Here is an 18364-nt window from a genome sequence, read left to right on the forward strand (position 1 = left end):
TATAGCCACCCTGCTTTCTTTTGGTTTCCACTTACAAGGAATATGTTTGTTTATCCCTATGCTGTGCTATGATCTGAATAGTAGTGTCCCTCCAAAATTCATGTTACATCCTAATCACTATGGTGATAGTATCAGAAAGTGAGGACTTTTTAGGTGATTAGGTCATGAGAATTCCACTCTCACAGATTGGATTTGTCTTTTTACAAAGAAGCCTCATGGAACTCCCTTGTACCTTGCAGATTGTAAGGACATAGTGGGAAGGCACCAGCTACATAACAGGGAGCAAGTTCTTACAAGACATCAGATCAGTTAACATCTTAATCTTGGAAATCTCAGCCTCTAAAACTGTATGAAATAATTTCTAGTTTTCATAAACTAGCCAGTTTATGGTAATTTTTATAGTGACCCAAATACACTAAAACAATTTAGGAATAAATATATATTCTTAAATGTTAACATTATCACAAACATAACTTGGTAATTATTAACAAATGTCCTTTAAATTGTGAAATCTGGCTTTCCTCAACTCAACCAAATTATCTAAATCAGGATCACTAACAAAGAGATAATCTGAGTATATAAGCCTCCTGACTTTATAAAAAGAGAAGTAATAAGGTGTTATTAAATAATAATTTTGTCATATTATCGATAAGAAAAAAATAAATTGATGGCATATAATAAATACTGATTTCAAATCATAAATTCTCTTTATAATTAATTCAAATTATTTTGGGTGCTAGATTCACATCTTGCAGAAGTATCTACATTTCATCATTTCTATTGCATTTATGTATTGATAAGTAGTAATTACTTATATCATTACTAAAATAAGACTTGGTTTGGTTTTTACATAATTACTTCACCTCCTTTAGTAGTGTAAAATTTTCCTAGTCAAAAATGATTTAACTAACTAATCCTAGTTAAAATGAATGACTATAAATATTGCATTTCAGAACTTTATTATTGAAATTGCCAAAGCTCTTCTACTCCAAAAATAGTTAAAAAGTTATCTGATGTAAGATCATTACCCATGACCTCTTTGTCATTCTCAACATGTACCACCTTGGTCATTAGATATCATTATTGTAAAATAAATTTTGCTTGAGGTTCAAATGTGATATATGTTAAAGGGAGAAAAGTCAGATAATACTGATACATACAAAGGAATTTAACTACAACATTTACCCCTATTATCGCTAAACGCGTATATAGAATTTTATCTATACTTTTAAATCCTGGCAATATTTTTGCTATAAACATCAATTCAGAGCAAAGCTATCATTTTATGCGTTTGCAGGTGAGTGCATCCGTGTTTATAACTAATACTGTATTTTTATTTTTCATATGTCTATGTTGTAATAGTTATATACCCAATTACATTTTAAATCCTCTTGATGATTAGTTTGCATTACTATGTGTTCTAGCTTGATATCTTGTGAAAGTAACTCCATTTCATCATTTTGATGCATTTATGTATTATAAGCAGTAAATTACTTGTATCTTATTACTAACATGATTTAAGACTTGGTGAGGTTTCTACATCATCGTGAAGTGATATAATTTTGAAATCACACACAATACGTTTTCCATTTACTATAAAACAATGAGCCTCAGCAGTTATGGAGAAAGCTTTGAGAGATTTAAGAGTGATGGACAAAAACGAAGTCTGAAAAAAATCGTATCTCGTTTCTTGTCATACAAATTTCATGAACTGGACACAACAGTTTATTTGCCAAGTTTTAATATGGAGCTTTTAAGAAGAGGGCCATGGGTCTCAGATTATAAGCACATTTTCACAAATCAACCCAAAATTTTACTTATGAATAAAAAGGAATAAAACAATACTTAAAAATGAAATTGAGAACTGATTTAATAATAATGTTCTGAATAAAGGTGTGGATTTTAATTCTGATTGTTTTATACACAAGTGGGATACTCCAGTTTCCCATCCTCACATGTTTTTCGAAAATCTTGAGAACGCGGTGAAGGACGATATCCATATTTACACACAAATTGAACTGGTTCACCTGATCTTACATAAAGTTTTTGTTCTGCGATCCACCTAAATGTTAGGTTATATTTTTTCATAATTTCTTGTGATATGACACATGGATCTGAAAATAGAAAACAATGAACATAAAGCATTAACTAGTATACAAATCTTCTTCATAGACTTCCAGTTTTTCAAGTAGAATGTTATATGATGGTTCAGGAATTATTTCTCAAAACAGTATCTAAACCAACTACGTAAAAACAGTATATTGATTTAAATAAAGTTACAATGGTAAATGACGGGGAAATGAGGTACTATGTTTTATGTATGAGAATTAGGGTTTTTTATCAATGGATCATTATGACAATTGTCAGTTTAGGATCCCTGCATTTTAAAACTTATCATTTCTGTTTTTCTTTAATTAAGATATTGGTCAGAGAGTACAAATTTTCAGCTATGAGATGAATAAGAACTTGGACTCAAACATAGAGATATAGTGATATTTATACCTAATAGTATTGTATTATTTATTTGAAAATTGGTAAGAAAGCAGATTTTAAGTATCCTCACCACAAACTCACTCACATATAACTCACACACCCACCTACACGCAATGGTAATCGTAGGTGATAACAAATGTGCTAATTAATTTGATTGTGGTAATCACTGTACTATAAATACATCAAAAGAGCATATTGCCAAACATGAAAATATATTATTTTTATTTGTTAAGTAAATGTTTCTAAATAAAATATAAAGAGAAAGAGAAAAATTTCTTGACTTTATAACATAAATATTTGTTAGGCAAGCATTCAGCAGAATAGTTGTTCAGTAATCTGTGATTAATCTGTTACAAACAGCAAACTATCAGACTCATCACACTGATTTTTCCAGGATTCCATGGATATATTAAAGGACTTACGTAGGCATTTTGGTGGTTCTGACCATCGTCCATTTCTACATGTTATTCGCTTGTTACCCTCAAGTTCATACAAGTTCTGGCATTGATACTCCACTGATGAATCTGGAGCATATACTGACAGTGGGAATGAAGTAGTGTCTCCATTGACAATAGGTGGAGGCGGACCACATTTTCCTGTAGAATCTAAAAAACATCATTTCATCACTTGATTTCTTGGGAAAGCAAATCAAAATACAAATTTAAATAAGGCAAATATAAACACATCACTTTATATAATATCAACAGTGTTGTGATTTCGGGGGAAAGAAATGATTCCTGGAAGAAATATTAATCTTACAAACTGAAAGCAATATATTTAAGTTATTTTTTCCTTACTGAAGAAACACATGAAACATTAAAAAATATTTCTGCCTCCAGTAGTCCAGAAATATGAAATGTCTTTCTGAATGAATACATGGTAAACATAGAAAACTAGGACAAAGAAAGTTTCTAATTTTATATTCAACATACTTTGGAGTGACACAAAGAGGGCAGAGATTTTGAATTTGATGATGGTTTTTAAAACCTGCATGACCTGCACATGTACCCCAAAATTTAAAGCATGATTAAAAAAAAAACCCAGAAGAAATTATGAAATGGAAAAGTGTGACAAAAATTTTTTAAAACACTGGATAGGCTTAATAATACATTGGGAGATGACAAATCCATGAACTTGAATATAGAGCAATATAAATTACCACTCTGAAAACAGACTGAAAACAAAAATCTCAACTGAGACATTTAGAAAAATACAACAATAAATAATGCTGATCCAGAGAGAGAAGGGAAAGGGTAATCAGCTGCAAAAATAAATAAATAAAATAATGACTGAAAACCTCCCACTTTGGCCATAGGCATAAACTTACATATTTAAGAAGCTGAGTGAACTCCAAAGAGAATAAACACATTGTGATTTATTCCAATAGACATTAAAACAACACTACTTAAAGAAAAAGACAAAAAAATATCTTGATAGCAACTAGACAAAAACTATACCCTTCCGCTAGGAGATCAACAAATCTAATGACAGTGCGTTTTTCATCTATAACCATGTGACACAGCTTTCAAGTGTTAAAAGAACTTTCAATTCCAAATTGTATAAACAGTGACACTATCCATTACGAGTAAAGGGGCAAATATAGACATTCTCAAAGAACGGGAAACCAAGAGAATTCTTCTCCAGTAGACCCGTGCTTAAAGAATAACTAAAGGAATTCTTCAAATTAAAATAAAGAGATAGCAGAAAGAGCTTGAGACTTTAGGAGACAGAAAGGACAATATAATGAATGTAAAGAGGAGTCAATATAACTGGCTTTCTTTCCTTAAGTTTGTTAAATTATGGTTTAATATGGTACACAACGTATGTACAGAAAATACTAATGGCATTTATATTTACTGTGTGGAGAGGATACATGGATCTAAATAAAAGTAAGATTTTCGTATCCCAGTACAAGATGGAGATGTCAGCACCAGTAGACAGTGATATATTATTACATGCACATAGTATTACCTAGAGCCACAACCTTTTTAAAGGAGGAGAAAAGCTATACCAAGAGATACAATCAAAAACCATACATATGAATCAGAATTCAGTAATCTTATTAAAAATTTTCCCCAAGGGGAATGGAGGAATAGGAAAACTGGACTGAAACCAGGGAAACAAACAGAAACAAATAAATGGCAGAGGCTTAAGCCCTATATATCAATAATTATTTTAAGTGTAAATGGTCCAAGTGCACCAGTTAAAAGGGCAAGAGAGGCAGAAAGAGCCGGGCGAGGTGGCTCCAGCCTGTAATCCCAGCACTTTGGGAGGCTGAGGCAGGAGGATCATGAGGTCAGGAGATGAAAACCATCCTGGCCAACATGGTGAAACCCCGTCTACTAAAAATACAAAAATTAGCTGGGCATGGTGGCGTGCACTTGTAATCCCAGCTACTCGTGAGGCTGAGGCAGGAGAATCACTTGAACCCAGGAGACAGAGATTGCAGTGAGCCAAGGTCACGCCACTGCACTCTAGCCTGGCCACAGACCAAGACTCCATCAAAAAATAAAATAAAATTTCAAAACATAAACATAAAAATAAACCAGACCCAGAAAGGCAGAATGTATATATGCTGTCTACAAAAACCCACTTCAATATAAAACAAAGGTAGATTCTAAGTAAAATAATGAAAAAAATCAGACAAACATTAATTTTAAGAAATGGAGGTCGATAAGATACAATTTCCTTTGTTAGTTTCCCTTACTGCATCTCTGTATATTAGAATGAACCAGGATTATGTGCTCAGACTTCTTTTTATAAATACGGTAGCTCCCTGGATGAGTTCAGGTAGTCACATACCTTTGAATATAATCCGTATACTGAAGATGCCCACATTTATATCACAAACTACTATCTCTCTTCAACTATCCATTCTATACCTTAGAGTAGACATGTCTTATGTCTGTCAAATGCATAATGTATTTTTTATTACATGTATTCCTCAGAAGGAACTGAGTATTGTAAAGCTTAAGATACATTATTTTTCAAGTTCCAACTCTTCTTTTAATTTGGTCAAATATTTTCGAAATTAATATACCATATTACTTGTGTTCCAGTCACAAGAATAATTGAATTTTAAGCATCATCAATTATTTCATTTGCATTTGAAAAATATATTACACAGAAATTACTTTGTTTTATTTAAATCAACATATTTTAACCCTGCTGTACTCTCCAAAAATGTTAAAGGAAATATAATACTCTACCTTTGCACTGAGGTGCTTCTGTCCAGTTTCCATTTACACATATCACTTCTGCATCCCCAAACATTTCATAAGGTCTCCTACATTCATAATGTACTCTGTCACCAGATGAATATCTATTCTTCTGTCTTTCCCTCATATAAGCATTTTGTACTGTGGGCGGATTCACACAAGAACTGTCTGAATAGAAAGAAAAGAAGTAATTTCACCTAGTGTTCATTTTGAGTAGTAAATCAAAATAATACAGATATATTTCAAAATGAATTTAAAACAAATAATCTATTATCAAACTTTTGTTGATCTTAATACATTTAAATGTAGTAATGAGGAAAAGACATCATACAAATTTTTTCTAAGGTACAAGCTTTGATGTTTTAAATTTCTTCATCCTTTGCTAGAACACTGATAGATCTTTTTCTTTCCTTCTGGAAGCCAGTATAAATGGAAGCTTTCCAGGATATCTCTCTTTGAGTTTGAGTAGCATAAATATTACCAGTTCTATGCATTTAACATTAATTTATAAAATGCAAAATAATAACATAAATAGATTATGTGGCATCAGATTTGGGTTGGCAATCATCCTGCTTATACATTTTGTCCCCTTCAAAATTAACACAAACAGGCATTTTCCTGGCGAATCAGCGAAGAGTTAAAAACACATTTTGAAAATTACCCAAGTTAAAAGAGAAGAAGAATGGATAATCAAAAGATCCGAATTGGAGATGTGGAAAAATAGGAGAAAATAAGTCTAAAAGAATCAAAACAACTTCAGATAATTTTATTGCCAATGTTTAAGGATACTATGCTGAACAATGCAAAATTCATCAGACAGTTTCAAGTCCATGTTTAATAATAGTATAGTAACAATTACTATTTATTAAGTAATATTTAGTAATAATGAGAAGTCTGAGAATGTACATAGCAATGTTTCTCACAGAAGTGTGCATAGAATTCCCTGGAGGGGTTGGTAAACCAGTTCCAGGGGCCTATTTCAAGACTTTTGATTCTGTATGTCTAGAATGAGCTTACGAAATGTAATTTTCATTTCCAGCAATCTCCTAGAAGATGGTGACACTGCTGGTGTAGGGACCACACTTTGCGAACTATTGGGCTAATTTTAACAATCAAATACTCAGTTATTTTTAGGGATATATCTATTTAGTCCTGCCCTAAAAACTTAATTTATATTCATTTTAAATAATGCTGGAGACAACTCTATATTTTATTGCCTAAGGCACTTTATATAAATAAATTTTACTTATCTATTTATTTATTTTAACTTACTTTTTAGACGGAATGTCACTGTGTCACCCTGGTTGGAGTGTAGTTATGTGATCTTGGCTCACTTCAACCTTCATCTCCCTGGTTCAAGTGTTCTCCTGCCTCAGCCTCCCCAGTAGCTGGGAATACAGACACAAACCACCATGCCCCACTACATTTTTTAAATATTTTTCATAGAGATGGGGTTTTACCACGGAGGCCAGGCTGGTCCCAAACTGCTGACCTGAAGTGATCCACCCACCTTGGTCTCCCAAGCTGCTGGGATTACAGGCAGGTGCCACTGAGCAGGGACCACACTTTATATAAATACATTTTAAAAATTCATCAAATACCTCTGCATGTTGGCCTTCCCATCCATCTCCTATTAATACACGTTACAGTACTGGGTCCATCCATTTGGTAAAACTCTGCACAAGTGTAAGTCACCTGCTCACCCGACCTATATGAATTCTTCGTCTCTCCCTCGGGTATGGCATTTGGAAACCTCGGTACACCAAGACAATCCGTTCCTGAAATAGGAAAAATAAGTATTTGTTCAGCAACTCTTTAAAAACAGATTACATACAATGTATGTAATATATTCTAAAATAATAGTGAAATATAGAATCAGTGAATACTGGGCAATATTTTTCTCATAACTTGACAAAATATGTTAGCCATTTTGGCTTAATTAAATTGTTCTAAATCTATTAAAAATACAAGATAGGAATGATATTAGAAGCCTGAAGAGATACTGGTAGCTGTAGCACTTCCAAATACACATTTAGTGTTCATATTATTTTTTCCCATACTTGTCACCTGATATGGTTAGCATCTGTGTTCCCACCCAAATCTCATCTTGAATTATAATCCTCAGGTGTTGAGAGAGAGACCTTGTGGGAGGTGATTGGATCATGGAGGCAGTTTCCTATACGTAACAAGATCTGATGGTTTTATAAGTATTTGGAAGTTCCTCTTTTGCTCACTCCTCTCTCTCCTGCCACCTTATGAAGAAGATGCCGGCTTCTCCTCTGCCATAATTGTAAGTTTCATGATGCCTCCTCAGCTATGTGGAACTATGAGTCAATTAAAACTATTTCTTTTATAAATTAACCAGTATTGGGAAGTTCTTTATAGCAATGTGAGAACACAGTAATACACCACCTAGATTGTTTATTCCTGAATTTTTGCTTCTGTCCAATGTGAATTACCTATAATAATGTTTTTAACATTTAGAAAATATACTTATAGGGAGATTGTTGTTAAACTGACAGAAGATTGAATAATGATGACACTGATGAATAGAAGACAGCTGCACTCTAAGAACATAGATGAGAAATCTGAGGATGTACATCAGGGGATGCTGAGAGTTCACACAAAATGATGTGAAAATGAAGCAATTTGGCTTGTCATGTCAAACATTTTAATTACTAGAGCTATAAGTTCCCACAACACTACAGAATATTCAAGAAATCCTTGTGAAATTCTAGAGTCACTGCTTACTTGTTTATTGGTAACAATACTTTGAATGAGGAATATTTATCATACATGTAATAAAATTCAAAACACCATACTTTTGCATGCTGGAGGTTGGGACCATTTTTCTCCCAAGCATTTTGCAGTGGCTGGCCCAACAATTCCAAAACCTTCAGAACATGTGTATGTAACTTCTTCTTCATACTGATAACTGTCTGACATGTGAGCTACAGCACCATTTGAAATCTTAGGTGGAGACTTACAAGGAAGACCTAAGGAAAGAAAAAATCAGGTTTCACTAATTCAGAAATTTAATTTTATGTACTTATTTTTATATTTATTAGTTTTATTTGAAAATAATCAACACAGGAGTTACTATGATGTCACAGAGAAGTGCACAAATGTTTCCTAAAACCAACATTCTGGTGTCTGTGCATCTATCCAACTGTCATGAACAGAGCAAGGACTTGAAACTAAAAATATCAATACATTTAAGAAAGAGATCATCAATGCCTCTGTAAGGAATGCCTCTGTAAACTTATTACTGATAATTAGATACACATTGGGGGTTAACAATTCCAGGTAAAACATAATATATTGTAGGAAATCAGAAAGGCCTTCTGGGAAGAATGTAAAAGAAGTTCTAAAACCTAGTGGCAAAGCAAACATGACAACTTACAGAACACATAGTGATATGGTTTGGCTATGTCCCCACCCAAATCTCATCTTGAATTGCAGTTGCCATAATCCTCATGTGTTGTGGGGGGGACCTTGTGGGAGGAAACTGAATCATGGGGGTGATTATCCATCTGCTTCTGGTTTCAGAAGTAAGTTCTCATGAGATCTGATAGTTTTATAAGGGCCTAATTCATCTTTGCTTTGCACTTCTCCTTCTGCCATCATGTGAAGAAGGACATATTTGCTTACACTTCCACCATGGTTGTATGTTTCCTGAGGCCCCCCCAGCCATTTGGAACTGTGAGTCAATTAAACCTATGTAGTCTTGGGCAGTTCTTGATAGCAGTGTGAGAACGGACTAATACAGTTTATTGGTACCACAGAGAGTAGGGTGCTGCTGTAAAGATGGCCAAAAATGTGGAAGTGACTTTGGAACTGGGTAACAGACAGAGGTCAGAACCATTTGGAGGGTTCTGAAGAAGACAGGAAACCATGTAAAAGTTTGGAACTTCCTAGGAATGTGGAGGGCTCAGAAGACAAGAAGAAGTGAGAAAGTTTGGCACTACCTAGAGACTGGTAGAATGGCTTTGACCAAAATGCTTATTGTGATACGGACAATGAAGTCCAGGCTGAGGTGGTCTCCAATAATGATGACGAACTTGTTGCACATTGGAGTAAAGGTCACTCTTGCCATGCAAAGAGACCGGTAGCATATTGGCCTTACCCTAAAGATATGTGGAACTTTAAACTTGAGAAGATGATTTAGGCTATCTGGAAGAAGAAATATCTAAGTAGCAAAGAGCTCAAGAGAAAGCAAAGCACAAAAGTTTGAAAATTTGCAGCCTGATAATGCAATAGAAAAGAAAACCTCATTTTCTGGGGAATTCAAACCTGCTGCAGAAATTTGCAAAAGTAATGAGAGCCAAAAACAGTGGGGAAAATGTCTCCAGGGCATGTCAGAGGCCTTCATGGCAGCCCCTCCCATCACAGGCCAAGAGGCCCAGGAAAGAAAAAAATGGTTTCATGGAAAAGGCCTAGGGCCACCCTGCTCTATGCAGCCTCAGGACATGAGGTCCTGTATCCCATCTGCTTCAACTCTAGCTGTGGCAAAAGGGGCCAACATACAGCTTGGTCTGTTGCCTTAGAAGGTTAAAATCCAAGCCTTAGTAGATTGCACGTGGTCTTGGGCCTGTGGGTGCACAGAAGTCAAAATTGAGGTTTGGGAACCTCCACCCAGGTTGCAGAGAATATATGGAAATGCCTGGATGTCCAGGCAAAAGTCTGCTACAGGATGGAGCCCACATGGAGAACCTCTGCTAGGACATTGAGGGAGAAAAATGTGGGGTCAGAGCTCTCACATAGAGTCCCCATTGGGGCACTGCCTTGTGAAGGTGGAGTTGGAGAAGAGGGCCACCATCCATAAAACACCAGAATGGTAGATCCATTCATAGCTTGCACCATGCTCCTGGAAAAGCCACAGGAGCTCAATGTCAGCCCATGAAAGCAGCCAGGAGGGGGACAGGGTTACAGGGACAGATCTGCCCAAGGCTGTGTGAGCCCACCCACCTTTTGCATCAGCACGACCTAAATGTGAAACATAAAGTCAAAGGAGATAATCCTGAAACTTTAAGGTTTAATCATTGCCCTATTAAATTTTGGACTTCCAACAGGCATGTAGCCGCTTGGTCTTGGCCATTTACTCCCTTTAGGATTGGGAGCACTTACCCAGTACCTGTTCCCCCATTATATGTAGGAAGTAACTAACCTGTTTTTGATTTTACAGGCTCGTAGGCAGAAAGGATTTGCCTTGTCTCAGATGAGACTTTGGACAGGAATTTTGAGTTAATGCCAGAATGAGTTAAAGAGTTTGGAAATTTGGGGAAGGCATGATTATGTTTTGAAATGTGAGGACATGAGACTTGGAACATGGTGGAATGATATGGTTTGTCATGTCTCCAACCAAATCTTTTTGAATTGTAATCCTAATAATCCCCACATTCCATGGGAGGGGCCCAGTGGGAGGTAATTGAATAACTGGGGCTGTTACTCCCATGCTTCTATTCTCATGCTGGTGAGTGAGTTATCATCAGATCTAATGGTTTTAAAGAGGGCTTTTCCCTCTTTGCTCAGCATTTCTCCTTCCGGCCATCATGAGTTTTCTTCTCCTTCCACCATGTTTGTAAGTTTACTAAGGCTTCCCCAGCCAGGCAGATCTGGGAGCTAATTAAACCTGTTTCCCTCATAAATTACCCAGTATCAGGCTGTTCTATTTTTTTATTAAACAACAAAAAAATTTTTTATTGCACTTTAGGTTCTGGGGTACCTATGCAGCTCATGCAGGATTGTTGCACAGGTACACACATGGCGATTTGGTTTGCTGCCTCCATCCCCTGTGGCATTTCTCCCCATGTAAACCCTCCCCAACCTCCCCACCCACCACTATCCCTCCCTTGATCCCCCCAATCCCATTACTGGGTATATACCCAAAGGTATATATACTAGATATATTCCATTTGCTGGGACAAGTGGAATTTTTATTTCTAGGTCCTTGAGGAAGCACCACACTGTCTTCCACAATGGTTGAACTAGTTTACACTCCCACCAACAGTGTAAAAGTGTTCTTATTACTCCACATCCTCTCCAGCATCTGTTGCCTCCAGATTTTTTAATGATCGCCATTCTAACTGGCATCAGGTGGTATCTCAATGTGGTTTTGATTTGCATTTCTCTAATAATCAGTGATGATGAGCATTTTTTCATATGTTTGTTGGCTTCATATATGTCTTCTTTTGAAAAGTGTCTGTTCATATCCTTTGCCCACTTTTATGTGGGTTTGATTGTTCTGTTCTTGTAAATCTGTTTTAGGTCTTTGTAGATTCTGGATATTAGCCCTTTGTCAGATGTATAGATTGCAAACATTTTTTCACATTCTGTTGGTTGCCGGTTCACTCTAATGATTTTTTCTTTTGCTGTACAGAAGCCCTGGTGTTTAGTTAGATCCCATTTGTCTATTTTGGATTTTTGCCAATGATTGTGGTATTTTAGTCATGAAGTCCTTGCCTATGCCTATGTCCTGAATGGTTTTGCCTAGCTTTTCTTCTAGGGTTTTTATGGTGTTAGGTCTTATGTTTAAGTCTTTAATCCATCTGGAATTAATTTTAGTGTAAGTTGTCAGGAAGGGGTCCAGTTTCTGCTTTCTGCATATAGCTAGCCAGTTTCCCCAACACCATTTATTAAACAGGGAATCCTTTCCCCATTGCTTGTTTTGTCAGGTTTTTCAAAGATCAGATGGTTATAGATGTGTGGCATAGCCTCCAGGGCCTCTGTTCTGTTCTGTTGGTTGGTATCTCTGTTTTGGTAGCAGTACCATGCTCTTTTGATTACTGTAGCTTTTTAGTATAGTTGGAAATCAGGTAGTCTGATGACTCCAGCTCTGTTCTTTTTGCTTAGGATTGTCTTGGCTATGCAGGCTCTCTTTTCGTTCCATATGAAGTTTAAGGTGGTCTTTTCCCAGTTCTGTGAAGAAGGTCATTGGTAGCTTGATGGGGATAGCGTTGAATCTATAAATTACTTTGGGTAGTATGGCCAATTTCACAATACCGATTCTGCCTAACCATGAGCATGGAATGTTTCTCCATCTGTTTGTGTTCTCTCTTATTTCCTTGAGCAGTGGTTTGTAGTTCTCCTTGAAGAGGTCTTTAACATCCTTTGTTAGTTGTATTCCTAGGTATTTTATTGTCTTTGTCAGGCAGTTCTTTATAGCAGCATGAGGATGAACTAATACAGACAGGTTTAATTTCACTAGATGTTATATGTTTATGCCAGAATAAAAAAATGATTCTATCATTAACAAATAAAATTAACTGAAATAGAATAGATTCAATCATGCAAAAAGTATTTTAATGGTATAATAATTTTATACATTTAGATAATATTTTTATTTATATTTGCATATAATATATATTTATATATAGTATTTATATTTGTATATATGTATATAATTTTATATATTTATTATATATATATATATATATCTCCACTGACTTTGATAATAAGAGATCATTTTTAATGTATTCTACTATAGACAGATATTGAGTTTTCATATTGTCCTAACCTTCACACTGAGGTGGAGAACTCCATTTTCCCATAGAGCATGTTATTTCAGTTTCTTCAGATATCCTGAAACCATCTTCACAAGTAAAACTCAATTTTGTCCCATGTGCATAACTTTCTTCTGAAAATTTGGATGAATTAATGGTTCCATGTTCTACATGCGGTGGTTGTGAACACGGAATTTCTTCTAAATGAAGAATGAAAATCAAAGTGTCAAGAACAAATAAAATATTTAAATTGAAATATAAAATCAAACACTATTTTGGACTTTCAAATGAGTATAATTTGAGCAAATAAAATTATTTAAAAGCAAAAACATTATCGAAACTGGCAAAGATATATTCCTCCACCATATCTATGTTACCATCTTCTTGTTGAATAATCCTTTTCATTCATGTCCTATTCATCATGAGGATTAAAATATGCATGAATGGAAATGTTATCTGACATTTACATATTATTCCAAATTTTGGCGGTATTTTGTTCAAAAAACTGAAAAAGAGATGATTGATTAATGTGCCTAGATCCTAATTTATTGTGTCTGGATAAAGTAGTAGACATAGAGAAAGAACGTCTCTCTTGCTTACACAAAGCACAACAGAGTATTAACTTCATTTGAAAGAATTATGTAAAACAAATTATACACTACTGACCAACACAGCGTGGTACTGACTGCCATCTTCCATCTTTGCACATAATTTCTTCTCCTTCCTGAATTAGATAATTTTCTTGACACAGAACAGATACTTTTTCTCCGTCTTGATAATTCAATGTGGTTGTGATCTTCAGAGAATTGGGAATCTGAGGTGGAGGTGGGCATAGTTGTATTTGTGTCGCTAAAAAATATTAAACATATAGTTAACATTAAAATAAAAATATTAAAATTAGGCATTTTTATTAAGAATCATAATTTATATGAGTAAATAGAATAATATAAAATTCAATAACTGTTTTATAAATTATTACCTATTATAATCATCTATGTATACATATGTTATACTTTTCAACTTTGTAACTGTTATATTAAATAATAGAACTTCTGGCTTGTATTCTCATAGACTTTCTTATAGTTCTTTTGTACATTCTTTGCTTAATAAATTTTGCATAATTTATGTAATACCAATTTTAATTATTTTGGAACTTTAGAATGTTTTAATGGAATTACACACTGAATTCCACACATTAAATAAAAACTGATATCTATTATCAAATATATCAGAATTGGATTAAAACCCTCACAAAATGTTCTGCCAATGGATTCTGATTAGCCAGAAGCAAGATTATATTTAGGTAATAATCAATTTGTTACTGACACTTGACCAATATAAGCATTAAATATATTCACTAGTGATTTATAGTATGCTATTTAAAGTTTGAAACTAACCTCAAGCTTTTATTTACTACCTTACCTATACAGTTTAGGGAAAGCCTGACTTTAGTTATATAATCAGATATAAAGACACCTCTGTAATCTCACAGCTGAACTCCTGTTAAACTGTGATACATCAGAAATATCTTATTTTTTCATAATATGAAAATGAAGCATGTCCTGTTTGACTGATGGAGGAGTTTGGAAGCATCTAGGAGCATTCAGCACCCTATGATTCCTTGATTCTGCTCTCTCCTATCAGAGTATGCTCTACTTCACCTAAAGCTTTATGTAAGCATATTATAGGAAATCATGGCAATTATTTCAATTGTCTGACGTTTTGTTATCAATTCAGGGAGATATTTGGGTGAATAAAACTTCATTAATTGTAATTTATAAGTTCATTTTCTTTTTTGCCTATAATAATTAAAGTACTTCATATTTTGTCAAAAGAACTTTGCCTTCTTTATGTTTTTCAATATTTTAACGTTTTTACAATTCTCATTAATTTATTTTTCTTAATATTAATGATGAACTATTTATGCTTAAATGACTCTTTCCTTCTATTTTTGTTAGGTGTGTGTTCCTACCTTCTTGATTATAGTACCTGTTGTTTTTATTTTGTTTTTTCTTTTCTTCTAATGCATGTCGTAATGCTAAAACACATCTAGGTTTCAACTATATCCCATTGATTTTAATGTGGATGGCAATCATTGTTATTTAATTTAAAGAATTTTCTGATACTAAGTAATTGAGAGAGATTGTTTATTTAAGAAAATTGTGACACGGTATAGCTTAATTCTAAATTTAAATGTAAAGACCATTGTGACCCATTATAGCCTAATTCTACACTTAGTGTGTATGCATATTTCTTTTCTAAATAGAATGATCAGCAAGTAGACTATCAGTTGTGCAATTAAAAAATGACTGTTTTAAAATACTGAAATTTTCTCTGTATACTTTCACAACAGAATAAAATTAGAAACCAGTAAAAATAAGTTATCTAGATAAACAAATATTTAGAAATTAGACTGTAAACTTCAATACAATTGATCATCAACAGACATAGCACAAGACAAATGAGAAAATATTTCAAATAAAATAAAAATACAGCTCCCTGTTTATCCCCAGAAAGGTTTAAGTCATCCATCAAGTGCTACAACTTTTACAGTTACCTCTAAAAGGACTCCATCCTGAAACTCTTAACTCTCACAGCAGTACATACTAGGAATATACCAGTCTGCTTAGATCATAAAGCAAAGAGGTGGTCTTCAGATGGCATGTAAAAACACCAGAGGCGACGCCAAATTGGAGCAGTGTGGAAAAGGGAAGAGAATGTTTGATTTCCATTTCTCTCCAGAAAGGGCTTAGGGCACATGCTTCCACTGGCTACTTAATAACCTGGCTTCTATAGAGCTTGCACAGGGCAGCTAATGATGCAAACAAACAATAATCTTCCCACAGCCAAAGCCAAAATTTGGGACTTCATGAGGCTCACCCCAATGGTTAATTCAGATTTCCCATTCTTCCTGGACCAAGTTTAGCCATGCCTTCAAATGTCATTATGTCTATAGCCCTGACTCAAGGCATTGTCTCCTTAATAAACTCACTCTGGGAGGTGATAGGGATTTGCATTCCTGAAAGGCCCTACATCACAGAATACAAAAAGGTGGTAATACAATGAACTCATTTTTAGCAGCAGCTACTTCTTCAGGATCACAGTGTGCAGCCTGAATATTAGTACAGGCATTAGCCACAGGGTCCTTACCTGGTGGAATACGGAGAGACTGTGAGATAAGCCCCCACATTTATTCTCACGATGAATGCAGAAAGAAGTGAAATACACAGCCAATGCCTCAAAATTTTCAGCTACACGTAGAGAGCCTGGCTCCTACCTTATTTGTGCCAGGTACTGACCAGATGTGACACATTCTGACCTCCAGAGGGCCACCAAAAATAAGAGACAGCAGTATGCACAAAGACTTGAGAGGCACATGAAAATTTCTGGCTGGAAAAATTAGTGAGATCTTTCCACTATGTGATGCCAGTCTGATAAGACTGAGAAAGGCCATTGTTTTATCCATTGCACAGAAACACTGTGAGTTAAAGGAAAAAAGAAAAAAAAACAAAAATATACTCCAAACCAAAGAACAAGATGAGTCTCCAGAAATTGACAAAGGAAATCAAATAAGTTTAATAAAAGATACTCCCTTGGAGATAAAACACAATCAAATTATCAAAAGTTATAGATGAAGTGTTGAAAGCAGCAAATAAAAAGTGAATGGTCACATAAAATGGAATTTCCACAAGACTATCAGTGGATTATTCAACAGAAACCCTACAGGACATAAGTAGAATGATATACCCAAAATACTGAGAGAAAATAACTGCCAAACAATAACTCCAGATTCTACAATTCTGTGATTAAAAAAGGCTGAGAGAGTATAAGGACACTATTTTGCCTTACGAGAAATGCTAAAGGGAGCTCTTGAAGGTGAAAGAAGAGGATGCTAAATAGTAACATGAAGATGTTAAAGTATAAAAATTACTAGTAAAAGTAAGTATGATATGAAATCCAAACACTTTAATACTGTAATGGTGATGGGGAATTATAGCTAGCATAAAGTTAAAAGGCAACGCTACTAAGAACAACTTAAGGCACAATACTTTGTTAAGAGGTATGAATTCTAGAAAGATGTAAAGGATGCCATCAAAGATAAAAAACATAGGAGGAGCAGAGTAAGATTTAGAGATTTTATATGTAATCAGAATTCAATTGTTAACAACTTAAAATAGACTTTTAAAAGATATGTTATATACGCCTGCGGATAACCACAAAGCAAAACCTCTAATAGATACACAAAAGATTAAAAGAAAAAATCCTAAGCATACGACTACAGAAAGATATCAAGGCATGAATAAAGCAAGCAAGAGAGATAGAAACAAAGAATTAAAAAAATCACAACAAAAACACAATTAACAAATTGCCACTAGTACATACTTACCTGTCAAAAATTACTTTAAATAAAACTGGAATGTATTCTACAATCAAAAGGCATAGAATGACCAAATAAATTAAAAATTAATACCCAATTATAAACTGCTTACAATTCACTTATTTCACTGTATCGTACATTCATAGATTGCAGTGAAGGAATAGAAAAAATCTATAAAAATAAAAACTAAGAGAGAACATAGGGAGTTATACTTATTTCAGAAGAAATAGACAAAGGAAAAACTGCATAAAGGAACAAAGAAGGTATTACATAATGATAATGGGGTCAATTCGTCAAGATAATGTCACTGTTGTAAACATATATATGCAATCAACATCAGAGCAACTAAATATAAAAGTAAACATTGAGAGACCTGAAAGGAGATGTGGAATGCAGCACAGTAATAGTAGGGATATCAATACCTTACTTTCAACATTTAGACATATCACCCAGACAGTATATCAATAAGGAAATATTAAACTTGAACAATAATTTATACCACACAGATTGAGCAGAAATATAAAGAACATTCTACATAACAACAACAAAACATATTCATCTCAAATGCACATAAACATTCTTCAGATTATATCATATGTTAGGCCATAAAACAAGTCATCAAATTCAAGAAGACTGAAATAATATCAAGTACCTTTTCTGACAACAATGGCATTATAAAAGGAGAAGTCAATAAAAGGAGGCATTATGGAAAGTTTTGAATTAGGTGAAAATTAAACAATGTGCTCTGAAACAACAATGGGGTCAAAAAGTTT

The 18364-nt window shown here is 34.4% G+C and overlaps 1 protein-coding gene across 1 annotated transcript in view; it reads right to left on the reverse strand.

Moving 5' to 3' along the window:
• Positions 1–18364, reverse strand: part of LOC108298607 (complement factor H-like) — a 59571-nt gene that overhangs the window by 26647 nt on the left and 14560 nt on the right. Inside the window, exons 6-11 of the mRNA XM_037735849.1 lie at positions 13880–14062; positions 13228–13413; positions 8534–8707; positions 7313–7489; positions 5703–5879; positions 2916–3098 (exon numbers count right to left, since the gene is read on the reverse strand). Of these exons, the coding sequence (XP_037591777.1) occupies positions 2916–3098; positions 5703–5879; positions 7313–7489; positions 8534–8707; positions 13228–13413; positions 13880–14062 (1080 nt within the window). The remainder of the gene's footprint in view (positions 1–2915; positions 3099–5702; positions 5880–7312; positions 7490–8533; positions 8708–13227; positions 13414–13879; positions 14063–18364) is intronic.

The sequence above is a fragment of the Cebus imitator genome, unplaced genomic scaffold, assembly GCF_001604975.1.
Source record: "Cebus imitator isolate Cc_AM_T3 unplaced genomic scaffold, Cebus_imitator-1.0 Scaffold1012, whole genome shotgun sequence".
Taxonomy (NCBI): Eukaryota; Metazoa; Chordata; class Mammalia; order Primates; family Cebidae; genus Cebus; species Cebus imitator.